Raw genomic sequence first — 26,235 nt, 5'->3', positions numbered from 1 at the left:
GTCTGTAGATGGAGGTGGAAGAGAGAGGAAGAGCATGGCAAACATCTCTCCTTTATCATGTTCTTTCTTCCCTCTTGGCTTTGCCCCCCCCTTCAGAGTCAGGTGAGCATTACCTCATCCGTAGTCCCAAACTGACCAAGGGAAGGGGGGTGACTCATTTGAGATTCCAACAAATCCTTTGTTGCTGCCTAAACCAGTGTCCTTTGTTCCTGAGAGGCTGGGCTGGGTTTGTCCCATACATACCCTGATGAGGTGTGAACTGCCCCTCTGCTCCTGGAGAGTTTTGCCTGGGCTTGTTTTAAGCCATGAGGACACATTTTCAGCCTCATAACTTTACACATGAAATTGCAACCTATAATATTAAACTACAACAACAATGCTCAGTGCATCATGAGCCTTCCAAAGACACCTGACATGACAAATTTTGCATCAGATACCACATAATCATATTATAAGGATGAACATGGCGGTACAGGGTGTTCCCCTGAGGTAGAGTGTCACACCTGTCAACTATGAATTAGATTGAGACCACCAGTTTATGTTACACAGGTCACCAGAAGCCAGTAGATGGTAACAACTTTCAGTTACTATCACCTTCAGCTAGCTTTAGTCCATTAACCTATATGTGAAAAGCGTTCTAACCCATTAGCCCAGTACCACCTATTCTCTCATCACAGTTAGTTACACAACTGGAAACTGAAGCCTCCCATTTAGGAGAGACTCCCATTTCTAGAGGACAATTTTACCTTGAAAATATTTGCATAGATTCGGACTGGAAAATGGTGTGCAGTAAAGGAGATGAACAGTCTGAAAGCAAAGTCTTATCAATCACACACCTTACAGATAGTAGGCTTAAAGGGCTCAGTTCATCCTAGAGGATGAATCTGTTATAAGTGCATGAATCTTTGAAATCCTCCCAGTGGTCATTTGGTTAAGTGAGAAGATAATGAAATAGACAGCAATTGGCAGTCAGAGTTTTGAAAACAAAAGGGTCTGCTCCTCAGAGGTGCTGTGTGTCTGTATCTCTGATTAAAGTCAATGGCCAGTACAGGTGTTAAGCACCGCTAGAGATCATGCCCCAAAATGGCATATCCTATATTTGAAAGGATCCTTAGAAATGAGGAAGTTTCCATAACTGTGAGGGAGGCATAAAACAATCATAAGGAAATTCAGTCGACATACATAGAATGTCCTTTATTTAACTCTTTATGTACACCAGAACACTAGTAAATCCTGGGGGAAATCTGTGCAAAATTTTTTTTAAAATTCTGCATATTTTATTAGTCAAAATAACAATATAATCATGCCGGTTTCAATTATTTTGGTAATTTATTTTAAAATACCTGTCACAAGTATGTCTAACAGTACAGACAACAAAAGATTCAGGAAATGTTTTTTGACAAATAGATTCCTTACTAGGCATATGAATACAGAACTTTGAGTAATAATTCATTTATACTACAATACAGACTTTCCTGCATCCCTCAGAAGCAGTGCAAAGGCTTGTGGGGAGTCAGGGGTAATGGAGGAGCTGAGGGGGAGGGAAGTAATTGCTGGGCAGGAGCCTGGGAGTGAACCCGGAAAGTTGTTGAGTGCGGGTGGGAGAAGTATGGAAAGTTTTCTGTTTGTTTTTTGGGGGTGGGGGAAGGGAGGGAGAGATTGTTAGGGAGTTGGGGAGCCTCCCCCATGCAGACCCTGACTGACCCCCAGCCTTTCCCATTCAGGCACATCTGCCCTGTATCCATATGTCCCTGCATCCCTCCTCACCCCTGCACCACCTCTCAGCCACTCCCCTCCATCCTGTCCCCATAATGCCCTGCATCCCCACTTACACATTCTCATGAGGCCCTGCATCCCAACTCCCATTCAGCTACTGGCTCAATGCTGTTAGCCCACTAGCTCCTGTGCCCCTTCCCCAATCTGTCCCCCCCACTAGCCCCTCTGAACCCCCCAGCAGACCCATGTGCCTATTCCCCCCCCAATATCCCGTGTCCCCTCACCTGACCCCGTAGGCAGAGTGCTGTGAGGAACACAGCCTCTCCTTCTCCCTCTCTGAGGCTGGCTGCTCCAGTCCAGAGCCAGCTGCCCTCACTTCTGGCGCCACAGCAGCTACTGGTGGGCAAAAGGTGTAACTGCAGTGTCTCTAGCAGAATCTATTTTCTGGGGAGAAAAAAAAAAAAATCTACGGAGGACATTAATTCTGTGCATGCACCAGAAGTGCAGAATTCCCCCAGAAGTAACACTAGGCAATAGATTTTTGCAGTAAGATCTTCAAGCATTTGCAGATTATAAACAAGGAAAAAATGGAATTGTTTGAGGTGGTGCAAGGAAAGGGAGTGATCAGAAAATTTTCCTGACAATGAGTTGTCTGAGGTTGTAGAACAATCTCCGCCGGGAAGCCCCTTCTTACCTAGTAAAATGGACAAAACACTAGAAAATGTACTGCAGGGAACAGTCCTGCACTAGCAGGAGGATGGTCTCTAACCATCTTGGCCTTTTCCACCACTAACATCTATGATAATGACTAGAGCACAGAATTGTGTTGATAAGCCACTGAATAAAATTGCAAAAGCATTTTGTGGCATCTGTTTTTATTTGATTTTCATTAACACCTTGTTCTGTTATCTACGAATAGCCATCAGGACAACCATGACCTATTCTCTTTGTAAAACAGATTTCAGAGACCTCCATTAAATTCCCTTTGTGAGCAATGTTTTGCTTATTCCTTTCCTCTTAACTTGTGCACCTTCTACTATCTTTTCCAATAGCATAACTTGTTTCTATATAGTCATAACAAAACTAAAAGAAAAATTAATTTTATTTCCACTGACATCGATTAAACCCATACAGCCTATTGGCCTACTTGGGGTGCTAATGTATTCTGTTCATATTTTTAATAGGGATGTGCCAAAGGGGTCAATAAAATATTTTGATAGTGCCAGCTTTGTAATTCAGTTAGTGTAAATGCAGTTGCCAGAGAGAGCTTATTGCACCTGTCCTCTGGTATTTATATTACCTAAAAGACCCAGTCAGCACTAGGGACTGCGTAAATACTTATTAGAAGACAAGCCCTAGCCCAACCAGTGGACACTCTAGGCTTAGGTCTCTAAAGCTCGTAGTGGCTTTACATTTAGTTCCAGTTCCAACTCAAAGTAGAAAGTTTTATAAGTTAATTTTTTACTGACTTGGGTCCTGCATATCTTTTTTGGTACAGTAGAAATCTGCTGAGACAGCCGGAGGCTGGTTATAGGGGGTACACAATAGAGGTCCTTCTACTCTAGAACTTACTTCACCCTTTGTAAGGCCTGTATATTTACAGGATTTTCTGAGGAGCTGGAGCGTGGTTTGGGAGCTTTTCCTGGTAACCAAACTGATAAACAATTTTCCTTGTTACTGTGAAATCATAGCTTGGGGACTGCAGAATCATAGGCTGTGCACAGCTAACCAGGAGAGTGGATTGTTAATAATGATGGCCACAGGACTAGAATATCACACAAATTTGCAACTTGCCAGTAAACATTTATGGTTACGTTCCATAAAAGACCCTTTTTAAATGGGAGCACTGTGATAAAGGGAGCTGCTGACTAGCCAGTACATTTAATCAGAGGACTCATATTTTGGTCCTTTAAAAATATTTTGTAGCGTAGAGTTTCACTACCAGGTGGACGATTTACCTATTCAGTCATCTGTTCATGCCAAATTGCAGCAAGGTGACATTATGACTTGCATTGTGCTTTAGTTAAATTTTTAAAGCTGAACACCAGGGATATAGCTTCTTCTTTGATGAGGAATTCACTGGCATAAAATTTCAAGCCAATTTAATGGTGTGCTGCAAGTTCCCAAGACACGTCTCAAGATGATCCACCAACAATAGTGCCCACTGGCTAAAACAGCCAGCCAGTAATAATAAAAAGCATAGCTATCCTAGCACCAGCTCTAGAGTTTTCAAAAAAAAGCAACTGCTACCAACCAGCCCGTTATACAAATCATCTATCACAAAACATTTTGCTGGTCCTAATATTTTATAGACCTAAGCAACTGATAGTTCCTCAGAATAAAGCCAACTCTTGAGATTTGACCTAGTCATTCATAGCCCAATGAAATATACAAAAGCAGTCTCAGTGCTGTGCAAATATTAAACTATATGAAATTGATCCAATACGGTAGTGGGGGATACTTTGTGCAGCTGAGTTCTCCAAAACTTTAGAGGAAGTGTAGATTGGAGACAAACGGATAATAATGTGGGAGGTCCACTTTGGATAGAGTATAAGGGTCAAATTCAGCCCTGGCATTAATGGGTGCAGCTCACATTAATTTACGTAAGGGCTGAGCTTGAATGTCAAGTGAATGTCATTTCTGTTCTGATGGAAAGTAGTTCACAATTTCAGCAAAAAATTAAGCAAAAAATCCTAAACAGGCTCCCACAAGCTAAACTGGCCAATGATCAACAGCACATGTAATTACAAGCAGCTGCAGAAGTGTCCCAACTTTCAGCAAAGCCCGAGAAAGATACTGACACACCACTTACATTTGCTTGAGGAGAAAGGCTCATGTAAACACCACCATGAGACTCCACTCCAACTCTGCTAACTGTGGCAGTGAACAGCTGGTTATGTCTGCCATAAACTAGAATTACTGCATTCAAATGCTTATTAACAGTATTAAATAGCATATAGTTAGTGTTCTCCCATGCAACAATCACTTTAGAACCATTATAACTAGCTTTCCATAAATCTTCCTATCCAAAAGTAGAAACTGACAGTCTAGGAAGTACATATAGTTGTATGTAAGCATCAGTTTATTCAGTGTCGTCTTTAAAAGAGCCCAGTAAAGTGTTCTAAAAGTAAAGAACACACATGACTAAAAGGAATACTTGGTTATATTTAAGTATACTTGCCAAACAACTACCTTCCATAACAAGCTGTCCAGGATGTGGTTTAACATTAAGTTACAAAACCACCATAAATAATTTGATATGACAGGGAGGCAATTTTTTTTTCCCCCTGGAGAAGCCCGATACTTAACTTTTACTGAACACAAATGATTACTGAGCATTACATAACAATGCTGAATAATTGTTTTAAACTCCATTTCAAATTAGCAGAGAGGTGTGGCTTTGAGTGGGGGAATTACAGTCCAGTGTATTTGTTTTTAAAAGCTTCAGCATTCTTTAGTACACTGAAAAGAAAGGCAAGCACAAGATAAGGAAAATCCCCAAGAAAACAAAATCATGCTGAAAGAGTATATTTTGATTTGGTAACAGTTAATGAAAAATTAATGAGAACAGAATACATTTCATGTTTGAAGAGGAATAGGGAATAATTTTTTTTTAAAAATTAAGAGCACACCTTGGTTGCCTGGAATGCAAATGATACTGAACAGAGAAAACCAAACAAAGATCTCTGCCTTTTCCAAAGCACAGAACAAGTCCAAACCATGTAATTTCACTGCTTTTAAATGTACAGCAAACAGGTGTCTGGATTCATTATAAATTGACGGTTTAACATGAAAAATCTGTACAGATGAGAGAACTGGTTTGCAGTACGATCAACAATGCATTTTTCTCTTGCACAATTTCACAAAGAGTACAATCGGACTAAGTTCTCTCCAGTATGTATAGCCTCAGAAACTTATTACTCTGAGCCCTCTGCACAAGCAAAAGTGAGGATGTATAGTGAGTTCTACACTTGCACAGAGAACCCATTAGTCTTGAAGAGAGACTCCCTGTGCAGACTAGAAGGGACATATTAGCATTACATTTTTAGAAAGTCATAGAGAGTTGCTCCTTATTGAAAATGTTCTGAATACAACTTAATATATTAAGGTTCTCAGCTATCTGAATTTGAATAGTAGAAATATCTCTACTTATAAAGAAATACTAATTTTAAAAACACACCCACCAGATTTTACAATAAGAAACTGCTAATTCTACAGCTCTAAATATAGCAAGATAAAACCAAATACTGAAGAAATTTCAGGCTAGATATTGTGGTGAGACTCCCCTAAGGACATCAGAGCTGCAAAGAAATCATAGGTGAGGTGTGCCCAAGAAGTAAACTTTGTGATGTTTGTGTTGCAATATGCCTTTGAAGGCTGAGAATGTACCTTGCTGTGGCCCAGTTTTAAACCAGATCTGTCACTTCTATTGGAAATGTTGTAGCACAGAAAGAAAAAGCCTACAAGTATGCAAGGAGACTGATGATTATAAATGCAGCCAATATATGCTTTTAAAAGATATACAATCACGTTACTTTAAAAATAAAGAAATATGAACTTTATTCCATAAGTTATTCCATCATCATTAGAGGTAGAGAGGATAAAAAAAATAAATACAATAGCCTGTAAGTTACTTATGATGGAATACATATATCTGGGCAGAATTGTCTCTCAAAATGACAAAATGTCTTGGAGCTTTTTGAACCATTTGCCTTCAAATTCTATAGCTGATGTAGTTACCAAGGATGTCAGGGCTGAAGGGCCTACAGATTTTATCTCTCCCTGAACACCCTCTTTCAGTTTTTCTGGAATGAGATCCTCTCCCATAACCTGCAGGTGAAATAAAAAGGGGGAAGAAAAAAAACCTGAAAAATTAACAGCAGGGAAAATAATACAGTTTACAGCAGTGGTTCTCAAAGCCAGTCTGCAGCTTGTTCAGGAAAAGCCCCTGGCATGCCGGACCGGTTTGTTTACCTGCCTCGTCCGCAGGTTTGGCCAATTGTGGCTCCCATTGGCCACGGTTCACCGCTCCAGGCCAATGGGGCTGCAGGAAGGGTGGCCAGCATGTCCCTTGGCCCGTGCTGCTTCCCGTTGCCCCCATTGGCCTGGAGCGGCGAACCGTGGCTAGCGGGAGCCACGATCGGCCAAACCCGCGGACGCAGCAGGTAAACAAACCGGTCCGACGAGCCAGGGGCTTTCCCTGAACAAGCAGCGGAACGGCTTTGAGAACCACTGGTCTACAATAAATAAACATACACTTACATCTAGGAACACTAATAATACAACCGAGCTAAAATTTCCAGCACATGGTCAAACTGTTCACCTACTGCATTGTGCAACAAGAATGGGACACTGAAGGCCCATGTGACATAGCTGCAAAACTCCTCTCAGTTGGTCTTGGCTGTGCTCTGATGTTGGGGTTTTTGCTCACAGGATGAAAGTGAGAAACCTCAATGCCAAATATAAATTCAAGTAATTCACACACGGCAGCAGCAGCAGCATTTTGATTTCCCAGGAAGGCAGGCATTATACCAACAAATGCACAAGAAGGGAGTCATTTCCTTTCCCATATTTCTTTGTAATGTACTAGATAATCTGCATACTACTGCCCTCTAATGGATGGAATCAGTCCTGCTCTAAAGTGTCAGCTTGCAATGGACTTGCCTTTTAGTGGCTGATTAAATAAAAAGTATAAAGCCCTACTAGTGACAGCAAAAGGAGATTCTCCTTGAGTTCAAAGTATATAGATGCCTATGTGTCATGAACTCAACACCTCAAAATCCATCTTTGAGGCTGCATGTTTGTAATCTCTATGAACTCAGACATGGAATATATTCCCACTCTTATGGCACCATCTAAAACTAGTATAGAACCTAGTACACAGAATAAGACGACAAAAATTAATACTGTTAAAATAATTATTGCAAGGAAGTTTCAGTTTGGTTTTCTGGAAAACTAATAAGAAACTGGAGTGTTTAATAAGACTCCATGTGTTCTCAGTTTGTTGTATGTTTATAATTTTCTCTCCTGGACACATTTTTCTTAAAATGAAACTGTGTCCTAATCAAAGCAAAAACAATCAGGTAATAACAGAATACCCCAAAACAACAGGCACCTCTTCAAAGTACCTACAAATGTAAGTCTGAAGAGTCGGTGCTTACATAATGCCCCTTCCCCAGGAACATTTCCAATAGACAAATCTCTGCAAACTAAGTGGATCAATATAAGACAGTGTCTATGAACTCTTGTTTCACAATGAAATGGTACACTCACCTCAGTAATCAATAGCAAGGATTCTTCCTTTAAACCAAAACCTTTTACTTTGTCTTCAGTTTCCTGCTGAGCCTTTAAATTCTTCTCCAGAGCAAAGGATGACTGTTGCAACTGTGTAATCTGAAGTAAAAGCCTGAAAGTAGAAAGTCTCAGTGAAAATATGCAGCCAATTCAGAGGAGTGCTGACTGTAAAAATATTAGACAACATGAAATCAAGTCTTTTTAAGTATTGTTTTAAAACAAACGTTTTTTCTTGGGATTTTTAACCAGGGAAGTGGAGAAAGAGGAGAAATCTGTACACATCTGTGCAGGTTATATTATACTCAGCACTGTGACATGAGATACACCATGGTTTGATATGGGATACCCAGCTTCAGCGTTCATCCTATGCTCAATACCTGATTTCAGACTTAACAAGAAAGCAGCATCTTGCCGCATATAGAGATGACTATCATTGTAAACAGGAGAGAGAGAAACTTCAGTTTTAAGGCAAAAAGGCACCTTAGATTGCGGGGGAGGGATAGCTCAATGGATTGATCATTGGCCTGCTAAACCCAGGCTTGTGAGTTCAATCCTTGAGGGGGCAATTTAGGGATGTGGGGCAAAAATTGGGGATTGGTCCTGCTTTAAGCAGGGGGTTGGACTAGATGACCTCCTAAGGTCCCTTCCAACCCTGATATTCTAGGATTCTAAAGAATCTCGTAAGTTCATACTCATCTCCACACAAACTAGTCCTCAGACGTGGCTCTAAAATCTTTTAGAACTGTACCCATTTCAGAGGAAGTGCTGCAAGCCTCAACATGATGCTTTTAGTGCATTTATAGACAAGCTCTTTCACCAGCAGAAGTTAGTCCAATAAAGATATTACACCTCACCCACAGTTTTAGTACAGAACCTTATTCGCTGAGGGGTGAAATTCATAGGAACCTCTCTCCCCCCTTTTTGAGGGACAGTTATACCTCACCTGTTCTGAGGTGTACACTAAACATTTTAAAATTCCACAGGATGATTTTAACATATTCAATGACTTATGAAAATCTTGGATTTCTTAGAGGCAAGGACAGAAATTCATAAGAGCTCATTTCTAATAATTTTTGTCAAAGATTATGTTTTTGGTTGGGAAGAAAGGGGGAAGAGAAACAGTTATGCAATTCATTGTTTTCTCTTCAGCCAACTGTCACAGAATTAAATTTATTTTTCAACTTCATCCATTGTGGAACCTGGTGAATTATAAAAATAATTCATTTTTCTCTGAGCTATCTAAGCTGCAAGCAAATAAGACAGGCTGTATAACCAGGAAGGAAGTCAGCTATCCCTCTCCATTGCTCAAGTTGTTGCTGTACCATGAATTCCAAAACTAAAAGCAGCACGACAACGGAAATAGCACAGTATTAGTAGTGTAAGTATGGGAAGCTTTCCATGTAAAATCATTTTTAAAAAGACCATTGAGAATATATATTACCACTTTAGGGTATTAAGGCAAAGAATTTAAAAAATTGAATTAATTTACATTTCATCCATTCACAAGAGTGGATTGCTTTTTGCATTCAACTCAGATTGCACAGTGAAATCAGACTGGTCAGTTTTATTTTCTGGTGCTCTTGCAGTAGTATGTTTGCGTGTGTGTTTGCAACAATGAGGGAAATATTTAAATTGACAATGTCAAATTTTGATATTAAGGTTTAGGAATACTACATTTTTAAAATAAAATCTTTTTGGACTAAGGGTAGTTAAGGTTTTCCCTTTAGTTATATATTTAGTTACCTTGTTCTAACAAAGGAAGCACATGCCTTTATCCAAACATCTTTCAATGCTTCCTGTCCCCAGAACTCAAAGGTAGCATGTTTCATTTTGTCCCGTGTTTCACATTCTTCTGTGATATGGAGGGATCCCTCTACCATGTGGTTATCGCTGTAAGATACTGAGCTGTCTCTGATTGTTTTTGTAGAAAGTGTTGACCAAACGTCTTCTCCCCCGCTATGCGTTTTGTGACATTGAAGGTTCATTTCTTTTCCAAACAGTCCTGGTGAGGTTTGGAAAACTTGGTCATTTGCACTACAATCTTTGCATTGAACAAGTTTTGTTTCTGAAATGAATGATGGAGGCAGAGTCTGTAAAAAGTACATATAAGCCTCAGCAAGTAGCTTCCAGTTCCATGGGTTAAAAGGATGTAAGGAAATCAGTTGCTGTAGGCATGTGACCTTTTTCTTGATATTTTTCAGGCGACAGTAAATGGCAAACTGCAGGTTGAGGACAGTTGTTAAATGATCTGTGTTAGTTGCCCCATTTCTCTAGAAACAAATTATGACAGATTAAATACAGTAGAATGGACAGAGTCATCATTGTTCAGGAGGATATTTTTTCCAGTGATGCACAAATCCCTCCCTCCACTTATGATTTCCAAAATTAATTCTCCAAATTCTGTTAAATATTTTAAAGATAATCTGATATAATGATGTGCAATCAGCCACAGCAGATTCAAGAATGCACTCCCCTAAGTGGTGCCTTATCCCAATCTGACATTATCATCCTTGAATTTTATCACCACTTATCTTTTTTATAATTTTATACTGCCACCCATCGACACAGTATCTTAGTGTCTTCCACATAAAACAGCAAAAGCAAAATCCCTAGTGGACTTCATGAAGTCTCTGGCACTTCTCCTTTTACAGGAACAGAACTCTGCTTGGGGTAAGATTTTTGGAGGCGTGTGGGAGGAGTTGGTAGCGAATGCTTGGGAGTAAGAGGGTGTTCAAATTGGGGATGCCACTTACGGTGAAAAGGTATGGACTATTCATTTACTCCCTTTCTTAATTACATTAATCCTGGCCAGAAGAGCAAGATTCTACTCCTCTCTAAGATTACCACCAACACTTTTGTGGCAAAGCATTTTAATTTGTAAAGAACAAATACATATATTAGTGACAACCACTCTCCCTTTACCAAACATTCCTTGCACTGAGCTCACACAAAGGGGTTATTTTACAGGAGAAGGATATTTTTTCAGAAAACAGTTATGTGTTAATAAAAAAAAAAAAGTACTAATCATGGTAGGGTGGGTGTGTAGGTGTTGCGGGGGGTGGGGGGAAAGGACTGCTTAACTAACCAGTTTTTCTGCAATATCCAGAGCCTCCTTGTGCCTTCCTAAGTGAGCTAAACACCGAGCTTGGCCCTCTTGGACATCTCTTCTCATTGCAACGTTACTGGAAGGTAACAGCAGCAAGCAGCTTGAGTACTCATACAGTGCTTTCTAGTAGGATGTTTGCAAAAATAAAAGTTAAAATGAAAAGCAACAGGATATAGGACTAAACAGATCTAAAAGAAAAAGATCAAAAGCTATAACTTAAATATGCACCACAATTACAGCTATAATCTGAATGGATAGGAATTCGAAGATCAAATCAACAACCTATTTTGTTTAAGGTGACCTGCCAAGTACTTTGAAAAACTGGGCATGAGCTGGCTTTTTAGAGGGGGTGTGGAGAGAAATGGTGAACTTCTTTATTATGTATAAAGACTAATAAGGAAGATGAATATAAAAAGTGTTAAACACAATCCTTCAGGTTGATGAACAATCTCAACTATCACTGATGTAAATGGGGTTTGCTCAGCACATGAAAGGATCATGTACTCATTCGGGAAAAAAATAAAAGGTTAAAAGAGAGCAAGGAAGGTCTGAGTATCAGAAAACATCTGTAGAAATCTAATAGCTCAGCCGATAAATCAAGCCTTACAAAATGTATTTGATCACAGAAACCATTTTTCATTTGGACCTAGTCGGTTTTAGGTGGAATCCGCTATATTTAAAGTTTTGAGCTTTATCTACTTGAGGTTCCCTTTAAGAACTACAGGACAAACATTCAAGCTGTTGATGCAGAAAGCTTCAATAATCCAAGATCTCAACCTGACTCATATCCCTGTTTCACAGAAAGTACTGGAACCATAAAAATACCTGAAACTCTTGTTGTCTGTATGCCAAATCCCCTCTGAATTTTTTGGCAGTTAGAATTTCAACATTGTCCTTGCTGTTTGCTTCCTCACAAAACCACTGTAAACACAAAGGAAAATATTCAAGTGTATTGTGGAAACTGAAGTTATGATTTTTAACTTGGCTATTAAGCAGTTTACAACAACAAACTACTAATGTCAGGACTGAGTACAGTATTTCAGGATGAGACTACACAGCAGTAGATTTGTAAGTGGGGAGACAGCATGAGGGCCAATGCACCCATCATATTTAGAACAGGGTGAGCAAACTTTGGCCTAGGGGCCAGAAATGGCCTGCGAGCCATTTTAAGCCAGCCCGCAAGCTCCCGCTGGGGAGTGGGGTCTGGAGCTTGCCCTGCTTTGGTGCTCCAGCCGGGACATTGGATCTGGGGCCGCACCACGCGGCTTGGCCCTGCTCCGGTGCTCCAGCTGGGGTGCTTGGTTGGGTGCCGCACCATGCGGCTCCTGGAAGACGTGGCATGGCACTGGTCTGACTCCTACACACTCCAATGGCCCCCTCTGGTGCTCCAATGGGAGCTGCAGGGGCGGTGCCTGTGGATGGGGCAGCGAGCAGAGCCGGTCACCCAGCACCACCCCAGAGCCCACACCCCCAACCAGAGCCCTCACCTCCTCCCGCACCCCAACCCCAATTTTGTGAGCATTCATGGCCCACCGTACAATTTCTATTCCCAGATGTGGCCCTCAGGCCAAAAAATTTGCCCACCCCTGATTTAGAAGCTACCACACCAAGTTCACAAACAAGTTCACCATAATGGGTAAATATAATACTGCATTAAATGCAAACATTTATGGTACTATAAAGTTAAGATTGTGAACCAGACATCTAAAAAATAAGGAAATTAAGAAGTTAAGGTTTCAACAGCAATTTATCTCAGGTAGGTTACACAGCCTCTGTATTTTATAGCAGCAGTTCTCAACCTATTTCTTTCCGAGGCCCCCTCCCAACATGCAATAAAAACTCCATGGCCCACTAGTGCCACAACAACCGCTTTGCTGCATACAAAAAACAGGGCCGTCGTTAGGGAATAGCACGCAGGGCAGTTACTTGGGGCCCTACATCACAGGGGCCTCCACAAAGCTACATTCCTCAGGCTTCAGCCCCTGATGGCAGGCCTCGGGGCTTCAGCCCCAGAGAGTGGGTCTTTGCCTTTCTGCCCTAGGCCCCAACGAGTCTAATTCTGGCCCTGCTTGGCAGACCCCCCTGAAACCTGCTTGCAGCCCCCTAGGGGGCCCCAGACTCCTTGTTGAGAACCATTGTTTTACAGCATACCCAAGTACTGGCAGGCTGAAGTGTATAGTCAACAAATAGAGTAGAAATCTAAACTTTTCAATTTCCTGATTCACATTCTTGGTTTTCTCAATCTTAATGTTGCATTCACAGTCATTTTCACTTCTTCTTTTTTTTAAAAGAAAGATTAGAGACATGCTGCTGAAAAGTTTTCACAAAGTTCTCCCCCTTCTAAAGTGTCACAGCAGCATGACTATTCTATTTGACAGATTCTTATACCATCCTCATCACCATAGTATCTAAGCATCTTCCAGTAGTGCCTTAATCACCATAACTAACATTTGCCATGTGAGGTTCATTCTCTCTCTCATCCTCTCCTCAGGATGTGTTAAATGGAGAGTTTTGGTTTGGTAGAGTGTGGGTGGAGGCTGGAGGAGTGTGTGTGTTTTAAATGTACATGCTGCTATATATTTATGTTACAGTAGACAAATGACCTACACTCAGAAACACTGTAAAGACAACTCTCAAAGCCAAGGTGGACTATCTACTGTCAGCACTCATTTTACCATTTGGACACCGTGAAAAACTGTATGGATTATTATTTGTATTACCATAGAAGCCTCAGTCATGGACCAGGACCCCAGAGTGCTAAGTGCTGTATGAACACAGCGCAAAAAGCCCCAGCCCCAAAGAGTTTACAATCTAAGAAATGGATACAGGTCTAATGCACATGGGTGAACACTGCAGGCCCCATTCTGCTCTCACTTAGACTAGGCACAGATCTGGCACTGCAAGAACCCCACCCCCCAACAGTGGCATGGCACAGCCCCTTCCCACAATGCCCCCCCCCCACTACCCATACAACAGTGTCCCTCAATCCAACCCCCCCAACAGTTCACCTGACCCAGCCCCCACACACGTTACCGCCCCAATAGTGCTCCCCAGCCCAGCCCCCACTGCCTGTACAACAGTCCTTAAGACTGCCACCTTTCTAATTGCTGTTAACCAGACCCTGCAGGCCCTGCTCCGCCTCTTCCCCTAAACCCCCATCCTGTTGCTCATTGGACATCTCCACATCCCTCCCCCCAGCTGGGCTCCCTCTGCTGAGTAGGAGTTGGTGCGGGTTAATGATCTGGTGCCTCCCCCTGCCCTGTGGTAACCAGACTGTTGGTGTCCACTCAGTACATCTGACTGGACACTGCCAGGTCCCTTTTTCAACTGGACTTTCCGGTCAAAAACCAGATACCTGGCAACCCTGACATGGTATCCAGACGCCAAAAACTTGACTGTCTGGATAAACCCCAGACAGGTGGCAACCATAACATGGCCCCCAACTGCCCGTACAACAGTGCCCCCCCCAGCCCAGCCCCCACCGCCCATACAACGGTGCCCCCACAGCCCAGTGTTCGCCAACCCCCTAACAGTGCTCCCCAGCCCAGCCCCTGTTGCCCATACAACAGTGCCCCCCAGTCCAGCCCCCCACTGCCCATACAACAGTGACCCCCAGCCCAGTGTTTCCCAGCCCAGCCCCCACTGCCCATACAATGGTGCCCCCCCCCCAGCCCAGTGTTTCCCAGCCCAGCCCCCCGACAGTGTTCCCCAGCCCAGCCCCCACTGCCCATACAACGGTAACCCCCCAGCCCAGTGTTCCCCAGCCCAGCCCCCACTGCCCATACAACGGTGCCCCCCCCAGCCCAGTGTTCCCCAGCCCAGCCCCCACTGCCCATACAACGGTGCCCCCCCAGCCCAGCCCCCACTGCCCATACAACGGTGCCCCCCCAGCCCAGTGTTCCCCAGCCCAGCCCCCACTGCCCATACAACGGTGCCCCCCCCAGCCCAGTGTTCCCCAGCCCAGCCCCACTGCCCATACAACGGTGACCCCCAGCCCAGTGTTCCCCAGCCCAGCCCCCACTGCCCATACAACGGTGACCCCCCCAGCCCAGTGTTTCCCAGCCCAGCCCCCACTGCCCATACAACGGTGACCCCCCAGCCCAGTGTTCCCCAGCCCAGCCCCACTGCCCATACAACGGTGACCCCCAGCCCAGTGTTCCCCAGCCCAGCCCCCACTGCCCATACAACGGTAACCCCCCAGCCCAGTGTTCCCCAGCCCAGCCCCCACTGCCCATACAACGGTGCCCCCCCCCCCAGCCCAGCCCAGCCCAGCCCAGCCCAGCCCCCCGTGGGCCCGGCCCGGGGGCAGAGGACACTCCCCGGGGGCTCCCGCGAGCCGCCGCCCCTCACCCGAGGCTCGCAGCGCTTGGCGCTGTAGGCCGCGCAGCCGCCGCCGCCCCGGCCCCTGTCCCTGCTCCGCGCGAACACTGAATCCTCGAATTCGGACCCCAGCGCCGGCTCCATCGCCCCAGCACAACCGGCCTCCCTGGCCACAGAGTCCCGGCTAGAGCGCCCCCCGTGCGGGAACAGATAAAGCCGTGGCTAGAGTGTCCCCTGGCTGAGCCTAGCCAGAAGGCGGTGCCGCGCAGCGGCTAGCGTGCTCCCCCACGGAGACCATAGAGAAGCGCGGACCCGCGCCCGGAGCGTCTCCCCTGATGGGGTACTGAGCAAAAATCAAGGAGGACGCGGCTAGAGAGTCCCTCCCTGGCTATAGAGATGCAGTGGCAGCAGCTAGAGTGCCGCCCCGTGCTTCCGGGAGCCGTCTCGGGTTCGGCCTAGGCGCGCCCGCGGCGGCCCTGCCACTGGGAGGGGAAAGAGCCGAGACGCTGGTGGGAACCGAGCAGTCAGAGGGCATTGGGTCAGGCACTGCGCCCCAGGGCCGCCCGGTGACTGTAGCTCCCGGCATGCAACACACCTTCCTCTGCCAATCGGGGGTGTCAGACGCGGAAACTACAACTCCCAGCATGCAATGCTCTGTGTGCTGGGAACTGTAGGCCTTTCCATGCCCCACTGCATGCTGGGAACTGTAGTCCGAGGCTGTGGCCACGCAAAGGTCAGAGGCAGGGTAGGAGCTGCTCCCGGAGGCACGTGGGCTTCTCGCCACTTTCTCATTTATCCCCTGCCCGTAAAGTTAATATTTGCATTAGCACCAGCCACCAGTATCCAAGATCAGGAGGAGCATTGCCAGGAGATGGAGGGACGTGGTTATTCCCCTCTATTCGGCACTGGCTAGGCTGTTCTCAGTTGTGGCAGCTGACAGCACCAGGAGCAATGGTCTCAAGTTGCTGGGGGAGGTCTAGGTTGTGTAAGCAGAGTCAGTATGAGGCCACCCTGACATCTGGTGGTGAGGTGTGGCAAGTCCTGGAAAAGAATTTCAGGGGCTGATCTCATTTGCATAGGCACACCCACCCTGCCTAGAATGAGGCCATAGCTGCCCAAATGGTCACTTGGGCTGCTGTGGGATCCCCAGTGTCTCTGTTATTGGGGCAGGAAGAATAAATTGTTATTACCCTGATTCTGGGAATCAAGGACAGTGGAACTGCACTTGGCCTTTTGTCATGATGGAGGGACTCGCCATCAACTAAGTAGCACTCACTAGGCAAGGGACGTGGGTTCCAAATTGAGAATTTGTGTGTGAATTGAGAGAGAGGCTGGGGATAGGTATTAATACTTGGTGGCATGGGGCCCTGATGCGGGCCTTGCATGCTAATTACACTGTCTCTACTGTGGACTATCAGAGCTAATTTTGATTCTATTAGGAGTCTAGTTACAGGCTGTTAAGCTGAATTCACTTTACACTAGCACTGAGGCTCCATTACTACAAGCTAAAATTGCAAAAGAACTAAACTTACTAAGAGCTGAAATCATTGAGTGTTGTGTTAAGTAGCGGGGGAGCCTGAAGACATATGGTGGAGCAGTTTGTGGGGTGCCTGGGGCAGCTCATGGGGGCCTTATTGGGATCCAGGAAGTGGGTGGGTGAAGCCCCATGGAGAGGTGGGACAATCAGCTTTGGGCCATGAAAGGTGCCCCTTACACACACATGCCCCCGCCCCCCATCTCCACCCAGGTTGGGAGGTAAAACTCTGCAGATAAACTTTTGAACTCTGGGGCTGAACCAGGGTCAGAGACTTTTGGGTCATGGGACTTTGGGTGATTTTGGGTTGATGGATTCAAGAACCAAAGGGAAAGGACACATCCCAATTTGCTTGGCGTGGGGTTTTTTTGGGTTTTTTTGCTCATGGGTTGTGTTATGAATCCTGTTGGTGGTGTTTCCCCAACATAATGCCACATTGTTTCTCTCTGTTATTAAAAGGCTTTTTGCTACACTCAGACTATGTGCTTGCGAGAGGGGAAGTATTGCCTCTTAGAGGCGCCCAGCGGGGGTGGTATATATTTGTCACAGGTCACTGGGTGGGGACTCGAGCCGGTTTTGCATTGTGCTATTGGAATGGAAACCCTAGATACTGAACCCGGCCCTTGTTGCTGCCAACTCTGACAGGCAGAAGGGTTACAGTTGGATATTAGGAAACACTCTTTCACTAGGAGGATGGTGAAGCACTGAAATGGATTACCTACAGAGGTAGTGGAATCTGCATCCTTAGAGGTATTTAAGGCCCTGGCTGGGATAATTTAATTGGTGTTGGTCCTGCTTTGTGCAGGGGGTTAGACTAGGTGACCTCCTGAGGTCTCTTCCAACCCTCATCTTCTATGATCAGGAGCCCAAGCATCACCATGTGCACAGGTAGGGAGGGAACTTTAGCTTAGTGCAGGGGTTCTCAAACCTCTTTCTGAGGGCCTCCCCCACCCACCCATGCTATAAAAACTCCACAGTCCACCTGTGCCACAACAGCTGGTTTTCTGCTTATAGAAGCCAGGGCCACCATTAGGGGATAGCAAGCAGTGCAATTGCCTGGAGCCCCATGCCACAGGGGCTTCCACGAAACTAAGTTGTTTTGGCTTCAGCCCCTGGTGGCAGGGCTCAGATCCCCAAGGTTCAGCCCCATGCAGCAGGACTTTAGCTTTCTACCCTGAGACCCAGTGAGTCTACCCTGGTCCTGCTTAGTGGACACCCTGAAACCTGTTTGAGGCTCCCCCAAGGGGCCCCGGACCTCTGATTGAGGGTGGGGGGTGTGGCTCCTGCAGGCTGCAGCAGATGCATGCAGGCGGCAGCCCCAATGCACACCTCTGCTCCCCCCGTCGCCGCGCTTGGGCTCTGTGGCTGTCGGGGGGGCTGTCAGGGAGCAGGGGTGTGGAGAGGGGTTGGAACAGACAGGAGACGGGAGGGTTAGACGGGTCAGGAGTTCTGGGGGTCCTGTCAGGGGGCGGGGGTGTGGAGAGAGGTCGGAGCAGGCAGGGAGCAGGGGGGGTTGGATGGGTCGGGAGTTCTGGGGGAGCTGTCAAGCGGTGGGGGTGTGGAGAGGGGTCAGGGCAGGCAGGCAGGGGACAGGAAGCAGAGGGGGTTAGATGGGTTGGGAGTTCTGGGGGTCCTGTCAGGGGGCGGGGAGTGGTTGGATGGGGCGTGGGAGTCCCAGGGGTCTGTCTGGGGGCAGGGGTGTGGATAAGGGTTGGGACAGTCAGGGGACAGGTAGGGAGTAGGGTTCTAGGGGGGCAGTTGGGTGGGGAGGGTCTCAGGAGGGGGCAGTCAGGGGACAAGGAACAGGGAGGCTCAGGTAGGGGGTGGGTTTCTGGGGGGAAGTTAGGGGCAGGGGTCCCAGGAGGGGTTGGGAGTTCTGAGGGGGGCAGTCAGGGGGTGGGAAATGGGAAGGAGTGGAAGGGGGTGGGGCTAGGGTGGGGCTCTTCCCCCTCTCCTCTTTTTTATTGTTGAAATATGGTAACCCTGGGGGAGGGGCGCATGATGGCATAAGAATAAGATCCCTTCTGAGCTTGGATAGTACCAGGAACCCATTTGTGGTCACTCTGTAAACTCAAGTGTAACCCGTCTGCCAGGTGGGGCCAGCAGCAACTAGGGCTGGGTTCAGTATCTAAGGGTTCCTTTTCAACAATACAACACAAAATTGGCACAAGCCACCACACAGTGACCTGGGACAATTACACACCACCCCCTGGATGCCTCTAAGAGGCAATACTTCCCCTCTTGCAAGCACAGAGTTTGAGTGTAGCAAAAGCTTTTACTAAAAGGAGGGAATTAACTCAGTATTAATTTGGGAAAACACCACAACTAGGGCTCATAAACACAAGCCATGAGCAAAAGACCCACCCCCAAGTAAGTTGGGCAGTGTTCTTTTCCCCTCAGGGTCTTAAGTCCAGCAACCCGAAAGTCCCTTTAATGTGTCCGTCCCTTCTCTGTACCCCACTCACAGTTGCTGTCCTTGGCCAGTGCAGCCCCAGAGTTCAGAGGTTCATCTGCAGAGTTCACCTCCCACCCTGTGTGGAAGGCGGGGGGAGGGGTAAGGAGGCACCTGCTGCATTGCTCGGGTACTCATTCATCGCCCCAACGGCTGATTGCCATGCCCCTGCAACCACCTCTGGCAGCATAAAACTCTCGGATAGGCTTAAGTGGCACTATCGTGCTGCAAAGGCCTCACACTGGTCTGGTGCATGGGTTGAATTTCACCCTCCTTGGGAAAACCCAGTGCTAGCAGACATCCCCAAAGCAGGGTGAGCAATCTGCAACGCCAGCAAGTGGCAGGGGAGCCCCTCTGCTGGGTGCGTTCAGCAGCTGGGTTTGTCGTCTGTCGCTCTTAGGAAAATAACACTGGTTTATGCGAAGGGCTCTGCTCTGGCCCTCTCTACTAGCTTCTCTTCTGGCTGCTTGCCATGTCTCTCCGCCAGCCACCCTGCTGGCTGCACCTCTCTGCCAGCTGCCCACTCATCAAGATGTCTTCAGGCCCCCCCACAAACACACACTTAACAGCTCTCAATGATTTCAGCTGTTGTGGTGGAGCTTCACTGCTGGTGCACACTGGGCAGTCTCTTGCAATAGAGATACTGTCCCAAAGTAGGTCTAATACTTAGACCTAGGTATCAGTGATTTCAGCTCTGCAGCATGTAACAAGACTCTCGGTTGGTCTAAATTAGCTCTTTTATTATATCATGGAGCAAGAAAAAAGCAAATGGTGTCCAGGACCCACACCACCCAATACAAATACCCGTCTCCACCTTCTCTCAACTCACTTGGGCTTTGAGACCCATGTACAATGACCAGAGAGCAAGTATGCAAAATTGGGATGGGGGTAATAGGAGCCTATATAAGAAAAAGACCCCAAAATCAGGACTGTCCTGATAAAATCAGGACATCTGGTCACCCTAAACCCATGTCTCCTGCCTAGCAAGTGCTGTTCAGTTGAGGGTGAGTTCCTCCATTGGGGTATGCCAGGTACGGTTTTGCTATCCTCGGTTCACACAACTAAGGATAGCAACCCTTTATTACTCCTTCCCCAATAACAAGGAAATTGGGGATCCAACAGCATCTGCAAGTGATCATTTGGGCAAGCAGTCCCATTATGCTGAGCACCTAGGCAGGGAAGGTGTATCCATGCAAATGAGATCAGCTTCTGAAGTCTTCTTCCCACAGCTCACCACTAGATGTCTGTTTACATAAGCAAGAACATGTCTCATCCATAACTCTCTAACTGACAAGTGTCCAGAGTCCCTTGCTTGATCAGTCTGCTTGTTGATTACCTCTCTTCACAGATCAGATTTTAACAAATCCAGGCAAGATCAGAAGTTGTGTCCTAGAAAGAAACTTTCATGTGACTGGTTTGGTATGGCATGTGCAACATTTCAATACGCAAACACGAAGTTTGCATGTTTGGCCTATAATGAACCTGATTGTTCTGTTGAAGCTCCGAAAGCTTGTTTCATGGTTTGAATAAAGTGTTCTGTGAAGCCACTTGTTGCAGGATGGTACAGTGCAGATGTAACATGATTTGATGCCGTTACTTTTCATGAAAGCTTGGAAATCTGCTGAAACAAATTGTGGATCATTGTCACTTACAACATGTCCTGGCAGTCCCATGTGAGCAAAAGGGCTTGGTAGAACTTGTATGATATTTGCAGATGTTGTGGATGACATGCAGAAAACTTCAGTATCTAAGGGTTCCACTTAGACTATCAGTCCACTACTACTAGAAAATTGGTACCCAAGAATGTTTCAGTGACACGCAGATTAATTTGTTCCTAGGGAGCAGACAGACAGCTCCAAGGATGAAGTGGTGCCAGTCATATTGTGCACCCTCTGACAGCCAGAACAGAATTCTCCATGTCAGACAACCTTGAACAATTGTGATTTCATTCCTCCAATGGAAGAATAGCTTTAAGCTCTACACTTGTTCTGTCTTTCAGTCTTTTAAGATAGCTTCATATACCTCTGCTAAAGTTATGTCTTTGCTTGTTTCTTGTTTCAGAATTGCCTGACTAATAGGAAGTATGCTAATTTGTGCCACATTGAACATATTAACAGCTGTAGTCCATTTCCAGCATTTCCCTTTCTGAAGCAACTGATTCAGTGGGTACAACTGTTGCCAGGTTTTGCAAGAATTTATGGTAATAGTTAATGAACTCAGTGACTGAACAAACCTCTGTCATGGCTTCAACTTTCTCCGGTGTCTTATGCATAGTCCTTCAGCATCTGTGATGCGTCCACAATATGTAACTATTTCCTCGAAGACCTCACATTTGTCTGGATTCACCTGTAATCCATATTCTTCCAACCTTTTGAAAACTTGTACCAGATTCTTCAAATGATCCTCGTCACTGGATCTGGTGACAATGTCATCTAAGTAACAGCTACAGCTTGATCTATTTCCCTCTGCCAGACTTCCAGGATGGATGCCACTCCAAATACTAGTCGGTTATACTGGAACAAGCCTTTGTCAGTGATGATGGAGAGGAATTTCCTCAACCCTTCCTCTACTTCCATTTGCAGGTAAGCCTGAGCTAAATCCAGTTTGATAATTTCTTCACTTTGGCCAGCAGTAAGAAAATATCTTCAGTGCAAGGTAAGGGGTATTGTTAAGTATGGTAAGGTAAGAGTATGGGATTAATGGTCACCTTAAAATCACCACAAACCCTGACTGCACCATTTTTCTTCATGACAGGAACAATGGGAATCACCCATTCATTCCAGTCAGTCGTGGTTAGTATGCCCATACCATCCAGACATTCCAGCTCCTTGTCAGCTGCATCTCTGATAGCAAGTGCTATTTGTCAAACCTTGAAGAACTGAGGGTTTGCTCCTTCTGTCAGGATGATCATAAAGTCATAGGACTGGAAGGGACCTTGAGAGGTCATCTAGTTCAGTCCCCTGCACTCCTGGCAGGACTAAGTATTATTTAGACCAGGGATCAGCAACCTTTGGCATGCGGCCTGTCAGGGAAATCCGCTGGTGGGCCGGGACAGTTTGTTTACCTGCAGCGTCCACAGGTTTGGCTGATTGCAGCTCCCACTGGTCGTGGTTCACCGTTCCAGCCAATGGGGCTGCAGGAAGCAGCAGCTAGCACATCCCTTGGCTCGCGCCACTTCCCGCAGCCCCCACTGCTGGGGAACAGTATTCTGCACCAGGCCTGTATCAGCTCCCACCCTCATTCTCAGCACAGCCGCACTTGCTTACAGGCTCTTGGTGCTGGAGGACAGTTAAACCAGCAGCTGTGTATGAGCCCTACTGCTTTGTCACCATTGTTGGATCTGTTATGTCTGGACTCAGGAACCTGCTGATTAAGACACAGGCAGAGAGTTAAATAACCTACTTTTTTATTCAACTGATGCATTGTTTCTTGCTCCACCACACGCTGCTACTCCACTACAGGGGATCTTGATACATAAAGATGCCCTCTAGTGGTTAGCAAGGAATATGCACAATTACATTACAGACCTTACAGGAATCAGCAGGTGTGCTCCCCCAACTGGAATTTTTTTTAGTTACAAACTCCAAAATATGTGAGTTCATGTTGTTTGCAAAGCATAAGGTCATATTTAGGCCCTGATCTTGCCCTGTGTCCATGCAGAGCCCTACTGAAATCCTAGACTGCACTCTTTAAAAAAGTGTGAGCATGAATGAGCCTCTGCACTGCAGGAAAGGACAGAGGGCACTGGGAAACAATACACTTAGCCCTGGTCTACACTAGGACTTTAGGTTGAATTTAGCAGCGTTAAATCAATGTAAACCTGCACCCGTCCACACGATGAAGCCCTTTTTTTCGACTTAAAGGGCTCTTAAAATTGATTTCCTTATTCCACCCCCGACGAGGGGATTAGCGCTTAAATCGGCCTTGCCGGGTTGAATTTGGGGTACTGTGGACACAGTTTGACGGTATTGGCCTCCGGGAGCTATCCCAGAGTGCTCCATTGTGACCGCTCTGGACAGCACTCTCAACTCAGATGCACTGGCCAGGTAGACAGGAAAAGAACTGCGAACTTTTGAATCTCATTTCCTGTTTGGCCAGCGTGGCAAGCTGCAGGTGACCATGCAGAGCTCATCAGCAGAGGTGACCATGCAGAGCTCATCAGCACAGGTGACCATGATGGAGTCCCAGAATCGCAAAAGAGCTCCAGCATGGACTGAACGGGAGGTACGGGATCTAATCACTGTATGGGGAGAGGAATCCGTGCTATCAGAACGCCGTTCCAGTTTTCGAAATGCCAAAACCTTTGTCAAAATTTCCCAGGGCATGAAGGACAGAGGCCATGACAGGGACCCGAAGCAGTGCCACGTGAAACTTAAGGAGCTGAGGCAAGCCTACCAGAAAACCAGAGAGGCGAACGGCCGCTCCGGGTCAGAGCCCCAAACATGCTGCTTCTATGATGAGCTGCATGCCATTTTAGGAGGTTCAGCCACCACTACCCCAGCCGGGTTGTTTGACTCCTTCAATGGAGATGGAGGCAACATGGAAGCAGGTTTGGGGGATGAAGAAGATGATGATGATGAGGTTGTAGATAGTTCACAGCAAGCAAGCGGAGAAATCGGTTTTCCCGACAGCCAGGAACTGTTTCTCACCCTGGACCTGGAGCCAGTACCCCCCGAACCCACCCAAGGCTGCCTCCTGGACCCGGCAGGCGGAGAAGGGACCTCCGGTGAGTGTACCTTTTAAAATACTATACATGGTTGTAAGCAGTGTCAGGATGAGCTCCACCCTGACATCTGGTGGTGAGGTGTGGCAAGTTGTGGAAAAGAACTTCAGGGGCCGATCTCATTTGCATAGGCACACCCACCACGCCTAGAATGAGGCCATAGCTGCCCAAATGGTCACTTTGGCTGCTGTGGGATCCCCAGTGTCTCTGTTATTGGGGCAGGAAGAATAAATTATTATTACCCTGATTACGGGAACTGTGCTTGGAACTGCACGTGGCCTTTTGTTATGATGGAGGGATTCACCATCAACTAAGTAGCACTCGCTAGGCAAGGGTCATGGGTTCCAAAACTGTGTGAATGGAGAGAGGCTGGGGACAAGTATTAATACTTGGTGGCATGGGCCCCTTGGTGAGAGCCTTACATGCTAATTGCACTTCCTCCTCTCTCCACTGTGGAATATCAGAGCTAGTTTTGATTTCATTAGAAGTCTAGTTATAGGCTGCTAAGCTCACTTTGGGCTGACAGTGCACCAGCACCGGGGCTCCCCTACTATAAGCTGAATTCACCTAAGAGCTGAAATCACTGAGTGTTGTATTAAGTAGTGGGGGAGCCTGAAGATATATTGTGGAGCAGTTTGCAGGACGGCTGGTGAAGCAGTTTGATGCGGTGCAGTGTGTGGATGGCAGGAGCTGCTTGTGGGCCGTGGAGCTGAGTGAAGGAGTTCGTGGTGTGGCTGGCGGAGCGGAGCGCAGCTGAGCAAAGGAGTTTGTGGGGCGGCTGGCGGAGCGGAGCGCCACTATGGAGCTATGGGGCGGTCAGCTTCAGATCGCGTAAGGTGCCTCTTACCCCTGTCCCATTTCCACTCGGGTTGGAAGGTAAAAAGCTCTGCAGATTAGCTTTTGAACTCTGGGGCTGCCCTGACCAGGGACAGAGACTTTTGGGGCATTGGACTTTTGGGACTTTGGGTGATTTGGGGTTGCTGGACTCAAGAACCAAAGGGAAAGGGGCATGCCCCAATTTGCCTGGGGTGGGTTTTTTTTGCTCATGGGTTGTGTTATGAATCCTGTTGGTGGTGTTTCCCCAACATAATGCCACATTGTTTCTCTCTGTTATTAAAAGAGTTTTGCTACACTCAGACTATGTGCTTGCGAGAGGGGAAGTATTGCCTCTTGGAGGCGCCCAGCGGGGGTGGTATATATTTGTCCCAGGTCACTGGGTGGGGGCTCGAGCCGGTTTGCATTGTGTTATTGGAATGGAACCCCTAGATATTGAACCCGGCCCTTGTTGGTGCCAACTCTGACGGGCAGAAGGGTTACATTTTTGGGGGCTCGTCCGGGATCGCCGGGGTCAGTACCCCTCGCAAGCACCTGTTGAGTGATCCACTACATTGGGAAACAATTTATATTTTTTTTGTTTGTGCTTATATTTTGAGGAAATTACTGTTTGTATAATGGCTAATATGTCAGGTTTGTTGGGCCCTGGCTCAGCAGCTTCTAGCTCAGAGGCTGCAGCCTCGGCTGATGATTGGACAAAAGCTCTGGGGCAAATATTGGAAAAGGTTGTTCTGCCCCATGCTGAGTCAGACTCTTGTCGTAAGTTAAGATTATTTGCTGGGGAGGAGGAGTTTGAACCCTGGTTTGAGCATACCACTGAAATGCTGCAAGAGTGGGCTGTACCAGATGCAGAAAAGCGAAGATGCCTTATAGAGAGCCTTGGCGGCCCAGCATTAGATGTGATTCGCACCCTGAAGCTCATTGACCCTGGGGTCAGTGTGAAGGACTGCCTAGAGGCCCTTGAACACACCTTTGGGAGCGTAGAGGGCCCTGAAGACAGCTACTGTAAGTTCCTTAATTCCCGACAACAAAAGGGCGAGAAGGCTTCAGCCTACATACAGAGACTGGAGAGACTGCTTCAGAGAGCTGTCATGAGGGGAGCAGTGACTGCTGAGCAGATGGATCAGACCATACTGGCTCAAATTGTAAGAGGAACTCAGTATCAGAACCCGATTCTACTTCATCTCCAGCTAAGAGAACGACGGGAACATCCCCCAAGTTACTCCCAGCTGATAAAAGAGGTCCGAGAGGAGGAA

The 26,235-nt window shown here is 46.5% G+C and overlaps 1 protein-coding gene across 1 annotated transcript; it reads right to left on the bottom strand.

Moving 5' to 3' along the window:
• Window positions 1-1,992: 1,992 nt before the first annotated feature.
• On the bottom strand, window positions 1,993-16,010 carry C2H8orf76 (chromosome 2 C8orf76 homolog). Its single transcript, XM_073330210.2, has 6 exons — window positions 15,467-16,010; window positions 11,942-12,037; window positions 11,096-11,239; window positions 9,754-10,280; window positions 7,990-8,122; window positions 1,993-6,546 (listed from the first exon to the last, which is right to left on the bottom strand). Exons 1-6 carry the CDS (start codon window positions 15,578-15,580, stop codon window positions 6,388-6,390), a joined length of 1,173 nt encoding a protein of 390 aa, XP_073186311.1. The 5' UTR covers window positions 15,581-16,010; the 3' UTR covers window positions 1,993-6,387.
• Between the last annotated feature and the right edge of the window lie 10,225 nt (window positions 16,011-26,235).

The sequence above is a fragment of the Lepidochelys kempii genome, chromosome 2 (assembly GCF_965140285.1).
Source record: "Lepidochelys kempii isolate rLepKem1 chromosome 2, rLepKem1.hap1, whole genome shotgun sequence".
Lineage (NCBI taxonomy): Eukaryota > Metazoa > Chordata > Testudines > Cheloniidae > Lepidochelys > Lepidochelys kempii.
This window is presented reverse-complemented; position numbering and strand designations above follow the sequence as displayed.